General features: G+C 37.3%; 1 protein-coding gene and 1 long non-coding RNA gene across 2 annotated transcripts; both read left to right on the top strand.

Annotated features, from left to right (window-relative positions):
- Nucleotides 1-1,488: 1,488 nt before the first annotated feature.
- sft2d1 (SFT2 domain containing 1) lies at nucleotides 1,489-20,884 on the top strand. The gene is made up of 8 exons (XM_088609707.1): nucleotides 1,489-1,672; nucleotides 5,419-5,505; nucleotides 7,622-7,704; nucleotides 13,916-13,997; nucleotides 15,471-15,506; nucleotides 15,782-15,840; nucleotides 18,344-18,373; nucleotides 20,035-20,884. Exons 1-8 carry the CDS (start codon nucleotides 1,610-1,612, stop codon nucleotides 20,072-20,074), a joined length of 480 nt encoding a protein of 159 aa, XP_088465833.1. The 5' UTR covers nucleotides 1,489-1,609; the 3' UTR covers nucleotides 20,075-20,884.
- On the top strand, nucleotides 14,015-15,410 carry LOC148646331 (uncharacterized). The gene is made up of 2 exons (XR_015927885.1): nucleotides 14,015-14,563; nucleotides 14,610-15,410. It is a non-coding gene; the product is annotated as an uncharacterized LOC148646331 (long non-coding RNA).
- Nucleotides 20,885-21,216: the final 332 nt, after the last annotated feature.

Here is a 21,216-nt window from a genome sequence, read left to right as displayed (position 1 = left end):
GTGACGGTGGACTTTCCAGTGTTGCTTCTTGGATATGTTATTTACTACCAGCGACAACCTTGTACGTAGTGCCCCTTAAAAAACACCCTGGTTATTTTTCACGTTAACGAATGTGCTTTGCATAAAAAGTTCAACATTGGTTTTGTTGTTCGTAAAGTTGCAGATTCAAGCCTTTTTGAACACGTGGCTCGACTGACTGGTGAATCTTTACTCGTCCCTTGGTGCGCGTGTTTATTTAAGGAGACAGTGAGAAACCGATCACTTCATCAGATTTTTAAAAAAGTACACCGCTAAGAAGTATTAAGACGTGCTCGTTAAAACCTCTTGGTGAGAAGATGCAATTGTTTGCTAGTGTTCGCTTTTTGAGACTACACCCGGAACTCTTCTGATTAGTGTATGTGATTCTTGCTGACACAAGCGCACAGAAGACACTGATGTTAAATGGACTACTGGACTGTATATAGGCTGGGAGACAGTCTCCCTGCGTGTGTGTGTGTTTAGTGAGGGTGCAGCGCTGTAGCCCCTGTCCTTGTGTGTGTACCTTTCCCGGTTCAAGTTCAAGTTAATAAATGTGTTCAGCCTTATTCCCTGAGTCCCATGCCTGCTCCATTCTGTACCGAAACCCGAATTCGTTACAATATATATATATAAGGTTCCACTAATTCTGCTGTTTAATTATACCGCTCAAGGATTGCATTGTAAATTGGAGGGGTGCCCCTATGCTGGCATGACGGTCAGTTAGAGCCCGGGTCACCCACTTTTGCACAGGCCCACCCAAAAATCAATTCCTGGCTATGCCCCTGCTCCAGGGGCAACGTATACATGGCTGACCCTGCGCTCTGACCCCCAGCTTCTCTCCCTGTCTGTGTGTCTCATGGAAAGCAAGTTGGGTTACGCGATAAGACAAATTTCTAATACAAGAAACTTTATATGGCCAATAAAGTGATCTCATAGCCTTTTACTTGCTGAATAGTTTTACCAGAAACATTATGGATACAAAAGATGGATAGTGCCATCTCTTGGATTTCAAAAGAAACGTTCTGACTATCCGGGAATCTATCAGAAACACTAAAATCTTCAATGGTGTCTTATAATTTGGGGAATTACCTGGGGTTCCGTGAGTCTGCGCGAGAACTAATGTATTTGTAACATTTTGCGCTGAGGCCAGTTTCATTTCGCTATTTATTATGCATTTACCTTGTGCTATTCATCAAATTCTTAAAATCCATGCAAACGCCAATTGAGAGTTATATAATATTCTATTATAGCACAATTATTTAGAATAGATAATTTCTATTTGACTTTATGCAGGAACATCGCATGCCTTTTCAACAATCTTCATGCAAACCCGTTCTTCCACAAAACACCCAAGTCAAACCACAACCACTCGGACCGCAGCCAGCAGTTCAAAAGCGTAAGTAGAGAGGTGACGTCATGGCGCAGGGGACGGAGCAGCCAATGAGCGAGCAGCACAGCCCCGTGACTTCCTGTGTCAATTCGCCGTGTGTTGACACACCTAGACTGGACTGAAAGTTAAGGGAGAAGTTTCTGTTTTAGTATCTGCTGAAAGAGGGCATAAAAAAAACAAAAGCGCAAGTTCCCTTAAAACATGGACAAGCTGCGTCGTGTCCTGAGTGGTCAGGAGGACGAGGAACAGGGGCTCACTGCACAGGTAGGAAATGACAACAGAAATGGTTAAAAGTTAGCTGATATCTGTCCAAGCGTGAGAAGCCTGTATTTTAGTTCGCACTTCTATTTCTGGATTGTGAGGCTACTTATTTACACTACCTTTTATTCTTATTATTGACCTTAGTAAGAATTACTGCGGTTTTGTGACGGATGCACTTCTTTGCATTTTTTTCCTGCTCTTGAAGTTATTGTAAATGCATATAATCACATTTGTTTTAGCATATTGCATGTTGTTGTTTAAAGACATTGGTCGTAACTGATCAAATGTTGTGAATTACTTTTGGACAGTCTTCTTGAGCCACGCGGCATGATCGTTAGTTTAAAATTATCCATGCATCTGAGCTTTTGTCGATGCACACTAAGACGTGTGTGCAGGTCAAGCCATTCTGTTCAGCAATGTAAATTTCTGCAGTAGTCATTTTACTTCCTGTTTCGTTTGCAGTGGCTGCTCTCGGTCAGGGTTAATAGTAGTTTATCACTGTGATCTGCACCAGGCCTGTAGTTCTGAAGAGCTGTTATGAATGACATGATTCAGCACAAAAGCGATGAAAGACCCTGCGTTTCTTGGTAAACATTTTTTTCCCTGTGAGAGACTAGGCACGTTTTAGACTGGACGTAACTGTTGCCGTACAGGGTTTTTCTTCTCGTGCTACACAAAACATGAGTAGAGCACTTAAAAGCACATAGTGACACAGGGATCACACAGTTTGAGCGCATAGTGACATTAGGGTCAACAAACCAATGATCTTTCATTTACATTGACGGAATTGGAGCTGCAAAACCTGGGCAGAACTCCCATCACTCTGCGAGGGAGTCCATGCGAGTGTTCTAGTAAAAGTTATTTTATTAACGCTTTTTAAAGCATATTTTTAAAGCTTTGCAGAAAAAAGTTAAAAGAAACAGTTAAAACAACATAAACGGCAACAAACACAGGAAATAAAAATAGCACAAAGAAATAGAAGGTTTTAGGATGCAGTTGAATGTGCAAAGGGGCAGACACAGACTAATTAAATAAAAGCCTTCTAACTAAGAAGGTTTTGAGTCTGGATTCAAATGAATCTTTAAGATAAAATCACTTTATTAGCCCTTTATAATTTCTTGCATTAAGAATTCGTCTTTTCACATACCCCAGCTTGCTCTCCATGAGACACACAGACAGAGAGAAGCTTGGAGTTAGAGCGCAGAGTCAGCCATTGTACAGCGCCCCTGGAGCAGTTGGGGTTAAGGTCCTTGCTCAGGGGTCCAGTGGACTAGGATTCCTCTGCTGGCTGCGGGATTTGAACTGGCAACCTTCCAGCCACAGGTGCCACAGAGCCACTGCTCCTTTGGGGTGCAACAACAGAACAGTCCTGTAAACCCCCAGTAGGTAGATGGGCTTGGGGGACAGACGGGAGACCACAGTCAGATGAATGAAAGCTGCGTGGTGAGGAGTGGGAAGATAATAAGTCAGACAGGTACGGAGGTGCCAAGCCAGGTAGAGGCTTGTACAGTAGGTGAGCATGAGGATTTTGATGTTGACACGAGACCTGATAGAAAGCCAGTGCAAGGACTTCAGGATAGGAGTAATGTGATCACTTGCACTAGACCTGGTCAGGATTCTGGCTGCTGAATTCTGGACACGCTGTAGTTTGCTCAGAGTGGATTTAGATACCCTAGTGAGTGGGGCATTGCAGTTGTCAATTATATAGAAGACAAATGACTTTGCTAGCTTTTTAGCTACAGTCAGAGACAACAAAGGACATAGTCTGGTGATATTTCTGATATGGAAGAATGATGGTTTTACAATATTTGGCACATGTGGGTTGGACAGTAAGCCTGGATCAAATATAACTCACAAGTTCTTTAGATTGAAATTCAATTACAGTACTATCTGTAGGTAATGTGGAAATAGGGTTACCGAGAAGCATGACTTCAGGCAGAGAAAATCTATGAAAAACTGTGATGAAAGTTTGTATATTGTCTTTCCAACGTGTATGTGAGGAATGTACTTCAAAATTAGCATGCTTTATCAATAATACCCTTTGCAAACATCAGGATCTTGTCATCTCAATAACCCTGAGTGCTTCCTGTTTAATCCTGTCTGTTGTGTTAACTGTGTTTGCATTGCTACTTTTTACACGCTTGCGACAGGAGCAGATGGATCCCAGAAGGTAAGATGTTCAACTCGTGTAGTCCTGCAAACACCAAAGTGGTTTCTGAAACATTTATTCTGGGTTTGTATTGTACAAACAAAAATTGGAACAACTGTCTTTTTCTTGCATCCATTTTGCCCTTTTTTGTTGCAGTTATGGTTACAATACCATGAAAATGGTATTGTAACCTTAGGTCTTAAGAGAGAGCAACAAGACTAGTTTCCTAGTTCCTGGGGTTTTTCAAATATTTGAACAGTTTAAAGGAGCTAAATCTTTTCTGTAGACAGCAAAGGCGTTTGAGAGGAGATTTGACTCAAGCTGATCAAATCATTAAGGCTTTTACATAACGTAAGCCCAGGGGCCTATTTCTGACTCGGTAATGAAAGATGACACAAGATTACAATTGAATATGAAGAAAATATTCTCGGCCTGTGCCAGAGGTAGAAAATCTCTGTCCGTGGATAGAATCTCGGAAAATAAAAACACCCTTCTTTACTGTTTCCTGGTCCATCACTCATTCTCCATGTTCTTTCCCTCAGATACAGCACACACCATGAAGTCTGCTCTCTTTCCCAGATAGCTGACATCAGCCGCAGGAAGCTTTGTGCTTCCTGTTTATATATATATAGTCAGCTGACCAAACACTGTTGCCTGATTGGTCAGGTGACATCATGCATAGGGTCTCTTTGGAATGTAGTGGGAGCAAGACAGGCTGTCATGCTCTGGAATGCTCTGGAATGCTCTGGAATGCTCTGGAATGCTCTGGAATGCTCTGGAATGCCACATGAAAAAAGTGTTCATGAAATGATGCCTTGAGCAGTATTGCGTTGATATGACACAGTGCAGTTGGTTGCCCTACAACCAATTTAGTTGTGGGAAAACAGCTCAAGGCCTGTGTAAGTGTAGGTAGTGATATAATTTTAGAGTTTAAAACCTGAGATGAATGCAGTAGGTCTTAGGAAGGAAATCACTATTGTCAAGCATATAGAAAGGAGAAACCAATAAAAAGCTTCTCCTCTTGAATGATTGCTTCACATTTCCCCCAGTATCTTATGCAAGACCCTGAGGAGTTTTTCTGAAATTGGTACTGATGACCAATAGAAGTGGTCAACAACAAAAATCCAAAACTGATGGTGAGATTCTCAGATTAGATTCTCAGCAATCCAGCTAATGATACTGTTGGAAGCCCAGTTGTTAAGATGTTTATGGTACCTGTACCAGTCCATTTTATACCACCATCTTCATGAAGTGTTTTCTCCATATAACTTAATATAGATAGGCTACCTGTTTATTTTCCAGTGCCAGTGTTTATCGATACACAGTATATTCCATGTCTTTTTAACAGGTGTCTTTCACTCTTGGTAAAACAAGTGCATACAGTTATATAATGTTGGTATGTGAGCAGACTATTGGGTGGGGTTATTTTAAAAAATGTCAGGTAATGGGAGTGGGCAGAGATTTGGGTATTCAGCGATTTATCATGCGCTTTTTAACTTGTATAATGGCTCCACTGAGCTCTCCGGATGTACGTGAGGTAAAGTTAAGTATGAGAAGTGTTTCTGCTGATGTTCATAATTGTTCTTTGTTTTTTCTCAAGGTTTTGGATGCCGGTACACTAAGCTTTAGTACCAGAGTGAAGTGGTTTGTGATTTGCTTTGCTGCTGGGGTTTTGTGTTCCATTCTTGTGAGTAAAGTTTTTTTTTAAAAACTGTTGTTCACTGTTAGTTTACCAACACTTAAAAATATTTAAAGAAAGATACCAGCTTTGACAGCATGAGGGGGTAACCTTTCCTAGACTCCCACAGCCATTTGTGTAAAGACTTTCTATCTGTTCTCATTCTCAAATCTACTTCCTCTTATTCTCCACTTCTCTGTTCTTGCATCCTCTGGTTTGCATTTTGAAAACAGGCAGATCTTAACAAGCAGTATTTATAATGCTCTTCCATAAGTGCTTAACACCACTATGCATTAGATGGGGGTTGGTAATACCTTTGAATGCCACTGCATGAGCAGGCAAAATGTTCTCATTTTTAAATAAAAGTCTTAATCATTTATAAACTTGCACCTTACCCATAGCCATAGGTTTTCTGCAAGTGCAGACGTGGCTTTTTCATGTGCTCATCTTAATCTTCACAAGTCTATAAATATGTAGAGACTGTGAAACAAACAAATTAGTTTGGAGCTGTCTAACTGATTATACTTTGTATATTTAAGCAATTTGTTTAAAAAGAATCAAGATAGTAATGTAAATGGATATGGAGGCCTGTTTTAAAAATATCCAAAGTTTGAAAGCTTTAGTAAAGGAAAACCTTTAGTTAGATTTTTGTGTGGTGGGCGCTTCTTTATACCTGTAGAGCTGCATCCTTCAAACCTGCGGGCCTAATCAGTAGAGCCGATTCTGTATGATCATATTCTGTGTCTCCTTCCAAGATCTGATTTTCTCACCCTTCATTCATCTGTCAGTGTTTGGAATAGAACTTACATTTATTCTGTAATGCAGGATATTTTTCTTTGTTGCTTCTGTAAAGACAAGGTGGAACATGCTGATGAGCAGCTCTGAGATGTGACCGTGTGTATTGGGAATCTGAAGTTCCTTCCATTCACTTTTTTTTGGGGGGGAGCACGTGATGCATTTTTCAGAGTATATACCTCAGATCAGTATAGAATTTGCACTGGGCTTCCACAAGATGGAGCAGCAGGCCTGTTCTGGACCTGTTACTGGATATGTTTATTCATCACACTTGCTGGGTGGCACATGTGTGCGTATATTACCAGAACAAGGCTGATGTAATGCTGGCCTTTGAGATAGTGACTCAAAACCATAACGCGGTGTTCTGAAAATATCTTTACTCTCCTCAAAGGATTTTGTGTTTTGTTCGATTTCTTGTTTATTTTTAAATGATAAAAACCATCAACTTAAATAGAAATATTAAAAAAACATGCGTGTCATTGGCAGAAACAAGCCTTAGGGGCTGTAGTATGGCTGCATCTTAAACTTACATTTCCTTCTATAAAATACAAAACACAGCGACTGTACTATACTTTGTACAGCAAGAGTTGCTTAATGCACACCTTTGCATAAATTTACTAGATTGAAGTAGCAGTTGGTCTACACTTCCAGAAATGATTTATTTCAAGACAAAAAGAAAGTTATGGATAATAAAGATCTGCACTGTATTGTGTATAATTAGGTTTCTTGGGTTTTTCTTGACCTTTGGGACTCTTAACCTTTAGTTCACTTGTATTCCTCCAGGCATCATTTGCACTCTGTGCATTAATTGCATAAATTAACTGACAGTGGTTAAATCGAACAGAAGAATATTGCAAGTGAAAAAACATGTATAGCATAAAATTGATGTGCTCTGAATTCCATTTTGCTATCGTTTTGCTTTGTGCTTTTTTTAATGCTGCACTCTTTATTCTGGTATTTTTCAGCGCCTGAAGCAAAACAAAACTGTTGTTGACACATTATATTCAAGTTCCTGATTATCATTTTAATTTAGAGCTGCATTGTCTGTGATACTGTTGTGAAAAAAGAGGTCTGAATAAGTGTCAATATCCATCTACATGACAGTTAATTGACGTGATTAAATATGTATTGGGTACCACAATGGGATGATTGTTTAGTATCGCAGCTGAACTGAATGATAACTGCCGAAAGCCAGGTCAGAAAATTAGTCAAGAAAAATGCCATGCCCTATATATACATATAATGTATTGGTCTTATTTATTTTTAAATATGAGTACACTTCTCTCTATTTTTTCTTTTACATTTTATATTTGTTGTTCTTGTGTTTAAGGGGACAGCATTGCTTTTTCTACCAAAAGGAGTTCAGCTCTTTGCAGTTTTCTACACATTAGGGAATTTTGCTGCTTTGTTCAGGTAAGATCTGCATTATGTTTTAATTGAAATAAAACTTTTGTGAAATATTGTACTGTAAATAGATGCAGACATTCTACTGCACAATTCTTTGAAAAAATATGCTGAGTCGATAAAATGTCTATATTGGAAGACTGCAGCCAATGATGTAAATTAGAGAGGACAAGAACAGATACTTGTGCAGATAAAGGGGCGTTTCTCTGTGTGGTTCAAGATTAGCATTTGTGTCAACGGTCTCTCGTTCAACCCCGCCATGGATTTTGGAGCCAGAAAGGAGCTGCACCTTATTCATTGGCCTAGTGAAGAGTTTTTATCATATGAATAGCCCATGCATTTTTTTTAAATCATTACACATAAAATGTGTAATTTCATCTGTTTTGACCCTTAAATGTATTTAGCAACATAACATGCTTTCCATCCAACTCATTCTGCTCTGTCAATCAACACTGCTGGGTGACCAATTAACCTCTTACTTTCCTGCACATTCAGGAAAAAAGAAACTGTAGCAGAGCTAAAGCTCTATTATTAATACAGTGTGTGCTATTTAGATCAACACAGTCTTTGTTACCTTGGGTATTTTGTGTATGAAAACAAACTGTAGGTTCCCTGGTGTGTTTATACTCTGCACCTCTACACTGATGACTTCATCTTGTGTGTACAGATCTTTAATCACACTGGGCTGGTCCCTGTAACATGAGAGTGTTGTGACATGCAGTATAGTAGTGTACTTATAATTTGCATTCTGAAGCTGACAAAAGGCAAACACCTCTTAACTAAAGCCCTGTGTTCCTGGTGTAAAAAACTATGATACATCATACTGTACGTATATTGTGTAATGAATATGGATTTTGAGGACAAATTCTCAGTATCCAGCGCTTTTAATTGAAAAAAGCTTAGTTGTTTCAAGCTGTCACTTATTTTTAAAGTAATTAAGGTAAGGTTTTGTGGCATAGATGTAGAAATAAACCAGGTGAATGGAGAATGTCCTGTGTTCCCACAGCAAAGGTGCTCATTTGGCAAAGACCAAAAACTAAGCATTTAAAAAGTGGCTTTAAAATACACCGGCATTGCGAACTTACACTCCAGTCCAATAGGTGACAGCCGACAGCCTCCTGTCAACAGCAATAATTTACAAGATAGGTTGTCAGCTCAGTGTGTGTAAAAATATGTGGAGACAGTTATTAATCCATAATAATTATTCGTGTATTGCCCATTATGTCAAGGGAATTTATCTTCCAGGACTCTGATGTTATCTTTAAAGTACAAAGTTTAAAGTATATTATCAGATCAAATCCATGATCTTTTTTTCTTAGGATTGCCAGAAAGACTGACAGAGTAATTATCTCAGGGTAATAAAAAAATGGAACCTTTTGTTTTTTGTTAGAAAAGCTTGAGTGCTGATGCACAAAAACGTCTTAAAGGCATTTGAACGATTATATGGGGAAAGTGTAGATTAGCAGTTAAGGCTCTGGACTCTTCACTGGAAAGTTGTGGGTTCGAAACCATGCTGTGTTGTACCATGGTGAAAGGTACTATATCATCATTGCTAGGAGTAACCCTCTGATAAACAGGCACCCTATCCAGGCCAGAGCCCTGCACACTCGATATTCTTCATTCTCATGAGGCTTGATGAAAGTGATGAAAATTTTTGTGGTGGTTTCAACAAGCAGTCAGTATTTTCTGATGTCAGTCATCTTCATCTGCAGTACTTTTATGAGTTACTGCCTGATGAAAGTGAAAGCAGCAGTACTGCAGAAAAACATGTTACACAAATGTAAAATGCATTCCTATAATGTTCCTATAATTCCCAATGGGAGAAATAAGAGTACCAGTGGCAAGCTGTTTGAGAGAACAAGATGCATCTTTTGAGTGAAAAGGTTTGCTGGACTGAAAAGAGAGTTTCACACACTAGCAGATTAATTTTCAGATGCATATATTCCAATGTTTAATTTAATTTCAGTGTCATTAATTTCTGGTATCCTCACCCTACCTTTCTAAGCAGCCCTAGAATAATTCCCACTCAGTTTGACTATGTTAACACACTTAGAAGAAAATGTAACTATATGGAAGTTAAAATATTAACCATATTATAGTAAACAGATATTGAGGGGGATTTCTGGGAATTTGTAGAATGGAACTACTGTGCATTCACAGGTCATTAAGCATTAGTCATTCTGCCCATCATTGATGGTTAACTTTGCTCTTTTGCATTGTTGTCTTGGTGCTGAACCAGTGATGTCATGGTCTTGGTAACCAGCCTTGCCTTGCCCTTAGGACTGTTTGTAAGGTTTGTTAGGTCTGTCTTTTAAGTTGTCATAATCAATACCTCCACTGCCTGGCAGCTGTTAATATTACACACGTCTTTATTGCATTTTTGAAAATTTTAAGCATTAAATCTGAACCGAATCCATTGGCATAGTTTCCATCTGTAAATTCATGTGAGAAATGACAACTGTCTTATGTGGTAATATTTTACTGAAAAGATACAGGTTTAATCTGCTTTTCTTTCTACATAAATCCAGTTCTCTTAATTGTGATAGTAGGTTCATTCATTGTTGGTAGCTCCTAAAAGGACAGCTGTTGCAAGTAAAATAACTGCAATTGTCCGTTTAATTTCTGTCAAATAAGTAACTTGAAACATTTAATGAGTTTAACCTCCACCAAAATGTTACTTTTGTAGAGGTTACAGGAATGCTGAATGCAGACTAAGAGAAGAGCCATTGTAGGAAGGCAATATGGAGTGGAATAAGAACTCCAGTACAAGACTACATGTGGCACCTTGAGTCATTATCACTGTTTGTTGGAGTGTTGCGTGCTTTTGTGGCATTTGTAGTTGTAGCTATGTACCACAAAATTAGGATGATTTGAAGACGTGCTTTTTGTTCCATTTTACACTAACCAGGTATGTGTTTTTTTTAATGTATGCACCCAAGAATCTTCAGGTGTCTTTAAAGTCTTGTCTCTCCCCATCATGGAGAACAAAGAAATACATACAGGCTCTTCATCCCACCCATCCATCAAACCATTCGTGTTTTGGAGGAGGTGCAGTGCCTACTGGACGAGAGGCATGTCCCTCAGTGACGCTTGAGGGCGCCGCAGGTTCCACAGTTGCCTGGCCAGCAAATCCCAGCATTCCCCTGGGTGCGCGGAGCCACCTGGGATTCCTGGTCAAAGCCAGTGACCTGTTCCAGGCTGTGCAGTAGTACTAATATTTGAAAAATAATTCCTTCCCATTTGTGAAGCAAGTGGTAGTGTGTGCTTTCGGTGCCCAGTTAATCACTTTGCAGGTCATTACACATTAATATTATGAATTGAATTTATGCAAATAGCCATTCTAAGATACAAAGCCGAATTCTGACTCGGAAACCTATCTCATGGGCTCAGACCAAAACCTGATCTGCAGAGAAGCCTTTTTCTCTTCCACAAAACAGACTTGATTTGCACCCTGTGCTCTCAGCTGGAGATGAGAATACAGATGAAAAGTACTCGAAGACACATTGTTTGACACAGGAATCCCAAAGGACTGGCATCAAAGGCTGGAAATGGATATCACATGATTTCATTCATACTCTCGAATGTTGACTAGGCTGCACATCCTCATCCACTCAGGTAGATTAGTTTTGTATGCTGTCCAAGTGAATAGATAGATCATGTCCACTTAAACCATGTTGTGTAAGAGCTCTGAACTTTATGTGCATATAGTGTAATAACCATTTTATATTTTACTCTTATGCTTTCATGTTTCACTCTAAGAGCTCAGTTCCTGTATTTTTAAAATTCTTGAAATAATTGACCAGATATAACATCAGTTTGCAGTGGTACTCCAGCGGACTTTTTAATAAATTTCCGTTTTCTCTCGTGAACACAAGTTTTCATTTCAAGTTACTTAGCTGCGCTTCTAAATTTATTAAATTTTTTCAGGTGTCTTTTTATAATTGAGTTTCTCCGCTACACTACAGAGCAACTGAGCCCGAATGTCTTCAGTGACAAGTATCTATTTAAAGTTTTTTTTTCCATTAAGATCTTTTTTTTATTTTACCACATGTTCTGTTCTTAATTTCTTTTTATGATGTCTCCTATAATACATTTTGCTTTGCACCTTTTTCTGTTTGCTGAAAACAGTATTTGGAAGAGTGACCCATTTCAAACTTGAGACGATAATGCAAAGTGCTTGCAAAGCTATTTTTATGTAAGTGCACAGGGATGCTGCTTCAATGGAGGCATAAGAAAAGAAACTTGTGTACAGACTAGATTTCCCAGTAGTACTTGAGTAATACACAGACAGAACAGATAATTGGTTTCAGGGGTAATGAAACACTCTGCTGGGCCACATATCGAGCCCAGAGCATGCAATAAAGGGCTTAAGAAAGGAGAATTCTTCTTTTAATTTGCTTAGATTTCAGAACTGTTTCATTGCTAATATTCCATGTAATTGTCCTCTTACAACTTTAGCTTTCCAGTGTTTTTATTCACAGTGTTGAGGTGAATTTTGTCTACGTTCCACTGTCCATTTTCATCTTTAGGCTGATCTATGTATGTATCAGCTGTAAACATATTAAGATGCATCATCTGTTTGGAACAAGAGGTTTGTAAATTTCATAACATCTTAGAATCGTTATGGGTTGCCTTGGTAGAGAAGTACATATTGTGCCTATCAGTCAGCAGCTGTTCTGGAAAATTAATGTTGCAGTATGGATAGTGTGCTTGGACACATAATTAAATATGTATTTAAATACTTGAACCTAAAGCATATGGTGAAGTGATATAATAAATCACTTGTGTTATTACTGACAAAGAAAAGTGCAGTGCAAACACAGTTGCCTTTCAGAGCTGATAAGTTTCAGTCTGCTTACGTATGTGTCATTGGGATGACTGGCACGACAGGGCAGTAGCTTTTGTCTCTGATCTGTGGAAAAATGTGATCCTTTTTTCTGAAAGCATTGTTATGTGCATGATTAGTACTGAATGGCAATTTTATGTTGTGCGGTATTTGAAATCTTTGAAAATAAAACAAACAGTATTGGGCTGCAGACATAGAGAACCTGAATATAGCTGGCCTGTAATGCAAAGGTTGAGATACTTTGATAGTTTGTGTTAAAGCCAACCTTGTACAAATGGCAGGAAGGTCTGGAGGATTTTCTTATATATAATCTGTATTTGGATTTAAATTTTTGATATTATTTTGTAGTTATTTTAAATTTCAAAATGTAATAGCATAGTGACACTACTTTTTCAATAACTTGCATTTAAATTTGTTTTATGCTGATTAGCTTGTTGCAAGCAGGAAAAAACTTCACCTTAAGACTTTAGCAACACATTTTTTATGCTAAACAATAGAACAATGTACATCTCCAAGTACTGGTATTTCTGAGTTTAGTTTAACAGCAGGTATTTAGGATTGTGTGATAAAATATGAATGAAAGTTTTCACTATGACAGTTATTATCAGTAGTATTCCTTTTGTGACTCTGCAATTAAGCTTTTATAGATAATTAAGCTTGAAGTTAGAAGTACAGTATACCAGTTAAAGGCCATATTTTCCCTGTAATTGAGCAGACTTGATATGTGCTTGATCAGTTGACAGGCCGTACTCTCAACCCATCAATCCAAACACCTGAGAACATTTGCAAAGCTCAGCCTTTGTTTCTAAAAACTCTCTGTAACATATTGTGGTCTTCTATAGCAGTTTGACCTAAAGTACTATATGAGACTATTAAAATAGACGAAATACAGTGTCTGTGATATTTGTTGGTTATCCTTAATGGATGTAACAGGCTGGCCATCCATGTGACCTGAATCTGGTTGTTTTGTACCTGTAGGAAAAGCTATAAATTTAGTGTTTCAGGCTGCAGTAACTCTCTTACTGTTGAGTATTCTACAACCACAATCCACAAAGAAACATATTATATTGACTCTAACATACATACAAATGTACTGAGGAATTTGTGTGCTTGAAGTGTGTAACTGAAATCGATTGAATGTGGTTTGAAATTGGGTTTGAATTTCAAATGGTTAAGGATTCATTTCCATAACAATAGTTGTTATCCTTTAAATTCTGAAGAAATCATAATAATCATGTACAATAGTTAGGTGGTTTCAAATCACCTGCTAATATGTTTTTCTGCAATGACAACTACCAGTGCTTTCTCTACCATAATTTTGTTTCTGTTATTGGTGGATGTATTTTAACAGTTTTTTTCTTCTATTTTATTTAGTACCTGCTTTCTCATGGGACCATTAAAACAGTTAAAACGAATGTTCGAGCCTACAAGATTGATTGCAACATGTGTGATGCTGGTAAATATCGTTATTAAAATGTGTATTTTGCTGTGATAAGTTAGTGGTTGGGGTAAAACCTGCTTTAAAATATGAGCTTAGTGATAATGAATGATTTGACATTACCTGACATCCAGGGGCCTATGATATTAAAGGCTTCTTACTGAAGAATGTCTTTCAACAGTTACATGCCTTTTTCTTTAGAAATTGGCAAAAGGCATTCAAAGAGCGGTTTAGCTTTAATACACATAATAAGTAGGTTGAAATGTACAAATGAGCACACCCTTTGAAACCTGCTGGAGGGACTACCAGGTTGCTCAACTAGTCAGAGTGATCCTGGGTTATATCACTAGATGGCTAAATGGGACATTAAGAAGCAGTGCTGAACAACTGGCAGAGCATTACCAGAGAAGGGTGGGACTAGTCAGTCGGAGCTCTCTTATGCTTTCCCAAAAATTGCAACTCCTGTTATTTGTGAGGTGCCCACAGGCTCACATTGACATCATTTAGAGAGCTGCTCCAGTCAGCGCTAACACTCCTGTTGGGCGTTGGGGATCTTGCAGTATGTCAGATGATGAGCAGCTCAGGTGAGTGTATGGGAGGATAAGTCTATGTGTGGCTTTGCTCTGCCAGGTGAGTTTAGGATGGGTTGCCAGAGAGCCAAGCCTTAAAGCAGTTTGTATGAGTACATTATAAAACAAAAATCATTGGTAGTTTTAATTTTAAAATTGTTGAATGGGCGACACAGTGGCGCGGTAGTTGGCATTGCTGCCTTGCAGCGCTGGGGGCCTGGGTTCAATTCCAGACCTGAGGTGCTGTCTGTGTGGAGTTTGTACGTCCTCCTACGTGTGTGTTTCTCCAGGAGCTCCAGGTTAATTGTCTTCTGTGAAAGTGGGCCCTGGTGTGAGTGCCTGTGTCTGTGTCTGTGTGTGCGCAGTCATGGACGGGCGTCCACTCCAGGGCGTATCTCACCTGGCCCCCATTGCTTGCCAGGGATAGGCTCTGGCTCTCCTGTGACCCGGTACCCAATAAAGCAGTTAGAAATGGACGGATGGAAATGTAGCTAAAGTTAAAACTTTCCTTCCACTATATTTACACGTGTGCCTCAAAGGACCGTGTATGCAATCATCATTGCACTCATGGCATCCCCAAGGACTGGACTTCACTGATGCACAGTAAACGCTACGACAAGATTCAAGCGATTTGGGACCTGTAGTTGTCATAGAGTTTGTTCCAATTTGGGATTCTAAGTTATAAACATTAGCAATATATCTACAGTAAATGGTCCAATGATATGGGTTTTAATTATGCTAAGCTATAACACTTTTGTCGGTGATGTTTTAAACCTTACACACGTATCCATTTAAAGGTTGGTTTCTTTGCTTTGTGAATGTTTGTTTTTATTGATTTATTGATATATTACATAAGCTGCATTGGAATTTTTTCTGAAGTAAAAAAATGTATTTATTCTTATTGTTTCTGTTTATTCCTCAGCTGTGCCTAATTTTGACATTGTGTGCTGTTTTCTGGGTAAGTGATCTTTATTATCCTTTTAAAACAGAATATTAAAAAAATTATCATACTTTTGCGTTCTGTTAAATATGTGAAAATGCAAATGCTTGGCTTTGTGCTGTTCTTGGGGAAACTGGCAACCTAGAAAAAAAACGTAAAGGTACAAAATACCCACCATGTAATTGGGATGAGATTATTAGGAAAATCATTAGGGATTGTATCCCTGCTATTTCTCTTTGGCTTTAATGAACCATGAATCTTGTTTTAGAAATGTATGCTTTTTTTTCCTCTAGTGGCACAAGAAGGGACTGGCAATTTTGTTTTGCATATTACAATTCCTGGCAATGACCTGGTAAGTTTTTTTTTTTCTTAAACCTTAAATCCATTAAGTACTTTATACAGACATTTTCCCAGGGGATCTCTGGGATTGAGATTTATATTGGTATATTATATTTAGTTGAAACATTGCTTATGCTGTTTAATCGAAATATTGCAGGATGTTTTTGTACCAAGACAGGCAGCTATGAAAACTGTTAATATTTATATTTCTTCACAATGAAATATAAGTTGAAACTTTCCTAAAAAAAAATACTATATTTTAAATTAAAAAAGATTATGTGAAGCAAGAAAAAATGTTGTTTGCTTATATCTTTGTTAAGGCTGATCTTGATGTATAGTTATTACTTTTTTGAAGAACACCCACATTTCTTTTATACGTAATGTCAAGGTGTAGCTCTACTGTAAGGCTTTAACTGACTCCATTATTCTTTATCTAAACTGAAACAAGGCTTAGCAGAGACTAATGCTAAATCCTCTTTTCTGCTAAATGTCAGTTTAGAGTCTGAGTAAAATGGCTTTTTGGATTTTTAGTGCTTACACTTCATAGGGAATTTCATTATTTATAATCACATACTTTATCATTTTTTTATTTAATAGCACAAAATAACCTCGGCAATGTTTTAATTAAAATATGATGCCAAATTTAGTCAATATAAATTTAAACCTTAATCAGCTATTAATATTTTGGTGATCATACATGTCTTTGAAGCATTTTGCTTTTACTGAATAACGCGGTTGTATCCCTAAAAGCTGTTCAGTATGTTGATGCAAAACATTTCATGTTGTCTACTGATGCTTTATTGCTACAGAAAATCCTATCTAAAAATCTATAACATTGTTCATACAATTTACAGACTCATTCATTTTCTGTCCTTATATTTCTAAACATGGAGGGTGGATGAGTAATGAAATATGATAGTTAAAATGTGTACAATTTATTTTCAATTTCTTCAGAAGTCCTGGGTAATATTGATTGGTGATATTGTATGTTTGAATATAGAATTGTATTCATCCTGCAATTTGAGTTAAGCCATACAGCCTATATTTAGAGACGCTGAAATAATTATCAATTACAAGGATTGATGGAATGTGTTTTCTGTCAAGTCTGCGTCAGTATCCCAGTGAACAGATGGCCCTCACTCCACTGTTAAACTTGTTGTTGGTAAATAAGCTAAATGTGCCTGTGAAAAAGCTAATCCCATCTGCTGAAAACATCATGACCTTTTGGCCAGCCAAGGAAACAAAGAACAGGTACCAGCTGCTGTCTGGACAATCGTGAACATCCACCTTTTGTGTGGCAAATAGTATTTCATCAGGGACCTAAACAAGCTGGATTGTATCATTTAGTTTTAGCTTGTGTGCTCATCAAATTGAGTAAAGCATTTTTGTTCTTTTGTACAATCTATAGGCTGTTTAGTTATGGAAAAGCAAATCGTACTAGAAACTTCAGATTTCTAAGTTTTCGGTTACTGAGTCATGAACCACATCAGAGGACATTTAGTACGTATTTTGAAGTGGAAGAATAATGATTTTCTCATGGCACTTTTGTTTCCTTTTGTGTTGTCAATTTTGCAATTAAAATTTCCCGACATGTGCCTGCTGTTCCACATGCCGGCTGGCCTGGATTTATTGCCCATGTAATTGCAGTCTTTAAAAGTCAGTACTTCATTTCCTCCCTAAGCCACTCATCCAGCAGACTCCAGTTAGGTTCCACTGCAGTGTGACCAGCGCTGTTGTAGCAACCACCTGTGACGCATTAGAGAAGTTTGAGTAGCACACACGTGGGAGGGAGATGTTGGGTGAATGCTAAGTATCTATTGACCTGTGCTTCAGTAGACAGCAGGAAATACAGGAAACCCCATATTGCTGTAGTTTAAGAATATTATTAACAATGCAGGCTTTGTGTTTAATTATTTTACTCGCATGGGATTGCTTATTTTTTAATCCGGGAGTTCATTCATTCTAAAAAGTTATAAATTACTTTTATATCTTGTTTATGGTAGATTTTTCACAAGCTATCAAAAGTGCATTTTAATTTATGTTTTGTTGGAATTCCTTTGACTGGAGCATGTACAGTACCTCACCTGTCACTAGTCTGAGCACATGTTGGTAAAATATTTAACAATATTTTGTATGGATTTCTAAAAGTTTCTCTTTTTTTGGTGGTTTAAAAGACTAAAATTCAGTCTGCCCCATGAAACCATGCTTCTAGAAATCTGAATTGTGTACCAGAAATCCTGAAATTGTCCAGTTTTCTCAAAGGAACAAGTAATAGGTTTATTCCATGCTGGAAAAAAGAAGAAAGAGAACACAACGTTTCGGCCGTGGAGCCTTCTTCAGGTTCTTCACACCTGAACTACAGTTTTCTCAAAGACAGTTAAATGATTTGCTGCCTGAACATTGTGTGCTAATCTGCTTTGGAAGCAGAAGGAAGGCTTTGTTTCTACAGAGTAATTGCAATGTTTACAGATATGTCAGCAGAAACCCTCAACACGTGTTTTTAATTATTCTTTCAGGTATAGCATTTCATACATTCCTTTTGCCAGGTAAGTGTACCAGCTCTTTCATATGCATTTCTCAAACTTTGCTTTTATCACAAATTCAAATTCAAACCTCCTTATTGAAGAGAACAGGTGTTACTTTAAGCAGTAATAAAATTAATATAATGTTTTGCTTATAATATTTGAGATGTTTTGTTTCACACTTGTGTGCTGAATGGTGTGCAATCCATTGTCCAGGTATTATTATATTTAAAATGCTTAGAAATGGGCCTCAGACAAATTACAGTTAATCTGTCAATATTTGTGTTTCAAGGCCTGCTAAAGGATATACTGATGAAACTAGCTTATTCTGTTATTCTTGTTGTGAAAATATGTTCTGGAGCTAGATACAGCTCTGTTTTAAAATGTTCAGAGTAGTCATTTTACTTAACATGTATGCATACAATTATTTTTTTGTAGAAATATGGATCTGTTTCTTCAGACTCACTCATTAACAAATGCCTTTTGCATTACCTTATGCTAGTGTTATGCCAAAGTTATTATTATAGCAGGGCATTTATTTCATGTTGTCCCATCTGTTGTCTCTGAATGCTCTCAGTGTTCTGAATCTCTTATTCCCACAAACAATTTGCTAATCCAGATTAGAGAGCTGTGAAGCTTCTTATAGTGTGTTTTCCACAAGGAAACCATGACAGACAGGGAAAGAATAACACATACAGAGTACCTGTGTCTGCTCTGAAAAGGATGTACAGTATTACAGACTTCCATGGTTATCATGTTTTGCATGGATTCTGTCATCAATACAACAATCTGAATTTGACCTGGGACCTGCACATTTGACTGCTAAATATTACAGTTAATATGTAAAACAAATCTTATTAATGCAAGTCATGAGAGGAGAATTTAGGCTGGAACTCTTTCTGAATTTAATCTCGTACCATAATATAGTGTTTTTCATTACAAGGGGTCTCAAAGTGTTTAACATACAGGAGGACCCCACCTCATCCACCTCTCAAGTACAGCCTACACCTGGGTGATGTGCAACAGCCAATACATAGTTTAGTTTTACATACACCAATTTACGGTCATTTATTTCCATTGTGACTTAATTTGTTATAGAACTGTTACATGAAATATTGTACTGCAGTTTTATCCGAAGAAAGCCTGTGATAAATAACTACTAACACATCGTTTGTACAATGATGCCTTGTACATTTAAATAGTACTTTGGTTATTTAGTGCATCCCAATGATTTAAATTACTTGTCATCTCCTTAATCCATTGATTACTCTTTTCCTGTGTTTTCAAACTTAATTCACATAGCACTTTCACCTCCTCCTCCTATGAGTTTGTCACATTGCTAATATTGAGGATTAGATGTAATTTCTGCTTAGCAACACACACGGACCTTTTCCTGTTACTGTGGTGACTGCAAATATTGCATCATCTTATAGTGCCTGCATACCATCAGCAAGGTTTTTACTCGGAGATAGCATTAAAATTTTATGAAACCACCAATGTAGAACATTTAAAAATAAAGAATGAATCTACAATGAATAATATCAATTTATTAAATTGTATTTTGACAATAAAGGTAGTCTTGAATATCTCTATGAAGTTTTAATTAAGTGAATAGTCAGGGTATTGAGGCATTAGAAGTACTTTGTTTTGCAACCTAAGAAACTTTTTGTGTTTTTGTTTTCTAGGGATGCTGTTTTGAAGTGCTTTACAACCTGCTTGAGTTAAAATGATAAGTGTGTTTTAAGACTGATCCTGGAAAGCAGAGAAAGTGTGAAAGAACATTATTCAGTAACATTATTCCTTGTACAGTAAATATGTATAAAAAAATCTTGTGTATTTGCCTAAGATTCGGTTAAAAAAACTGCATACATTTCCAAAGACAGCTTATATACGATTCTAATAGGTGATATTAGAAGCTAAATAAAACAACTAAAGTAATTCAGCTGTATGATATTCGCTGAAGAAGATTTTTTTAGATTTTGATATGAGAGTGCATGTGCTGAGTGAGAAAAGGCTTGAGTGTGAACGCTAAATGAAAATATTTACATTTTCTGAAAAGTATTTGTTAATAAATGATTGTTTCCATCTATACTAGATTCACTCATAGAGATGATTTATATTAACTTCTTCATATAAACCATTTATAATGAGTATAACAGTTTATCTGACATGCTAAAAGAGTTGTTTATATCTTAGCCAGCAATAATGAGTGGATATGCATTATTTCCTACCATTACTTGTATAGTAGGATGCTTATAAACTCGATTTTTATTTTCAACATATTTGGTTCCTCATAGAAAGTTTTGTTAATGGCTTTTTAAAACCCTTGTGCCCTTAGCTACAGCAGTGTATAAATGTGACAAATGGGCGTTACGTTTCTTTTTTTATCTGTATGATATCTTGGTGAAAAGAACCCTGGAACATTGAGCCAATTTCCTAATTTTGGGGATTTTTGCTTTTTTTTTTTGCTGTAACGTAATCAATACAAAATTTACTCAAATCATTCATCCCACAATAATAAATGACATCCAACTACTTTGCTTTTGTCCAGTTATTGACTGCAACAGTAATTCCCTTGTGACCCTTTATTGGATTAAGAGGTTGGAAAATAGGTGGATGGCTCTGGTCCTCACCTTGCCTGCATCCTCAATGGGGAGTCATGGGCAGTTTCTGTATCAATGGAGAGATGATTCACTTCCAGTGAAGGACGTTGCAAATACATATGCAGTAGAGCACGATACAGTAAATTACAAAGTATGTTGTTTTTTTGTCAGCCAAGGATGAAAATTGCTTGAACAACACGGTAGATTCAAATAACAATTTCTTTTTTCATTGAATGTTCCTATGGTTCATGCATTTTTTTTTTA

The sequence above is a fragment of the Lepisosteus platostomus genome, chromosome 17 (genome assembly GCF_059453375.1).
Source record: "Lepisosteus platostomus isolate fLepPlt1 chromosome 17, fLepPlt1.hap1, whole genome shotgun sequence".
NCBI classification, from domain to species: domain Eukaryota; kingdom Metazoa; phylum Chordata; class Actinopteri; order Semionotiformes; family Lepisosteidae; genus Lepisosteus; species Lepisosteus platostomus.
The sequence above is the reverse complement of the archived record's forward strand: the minus strand, read 5'-3'. Positions and strand labels throughout refer to the sequence as shown.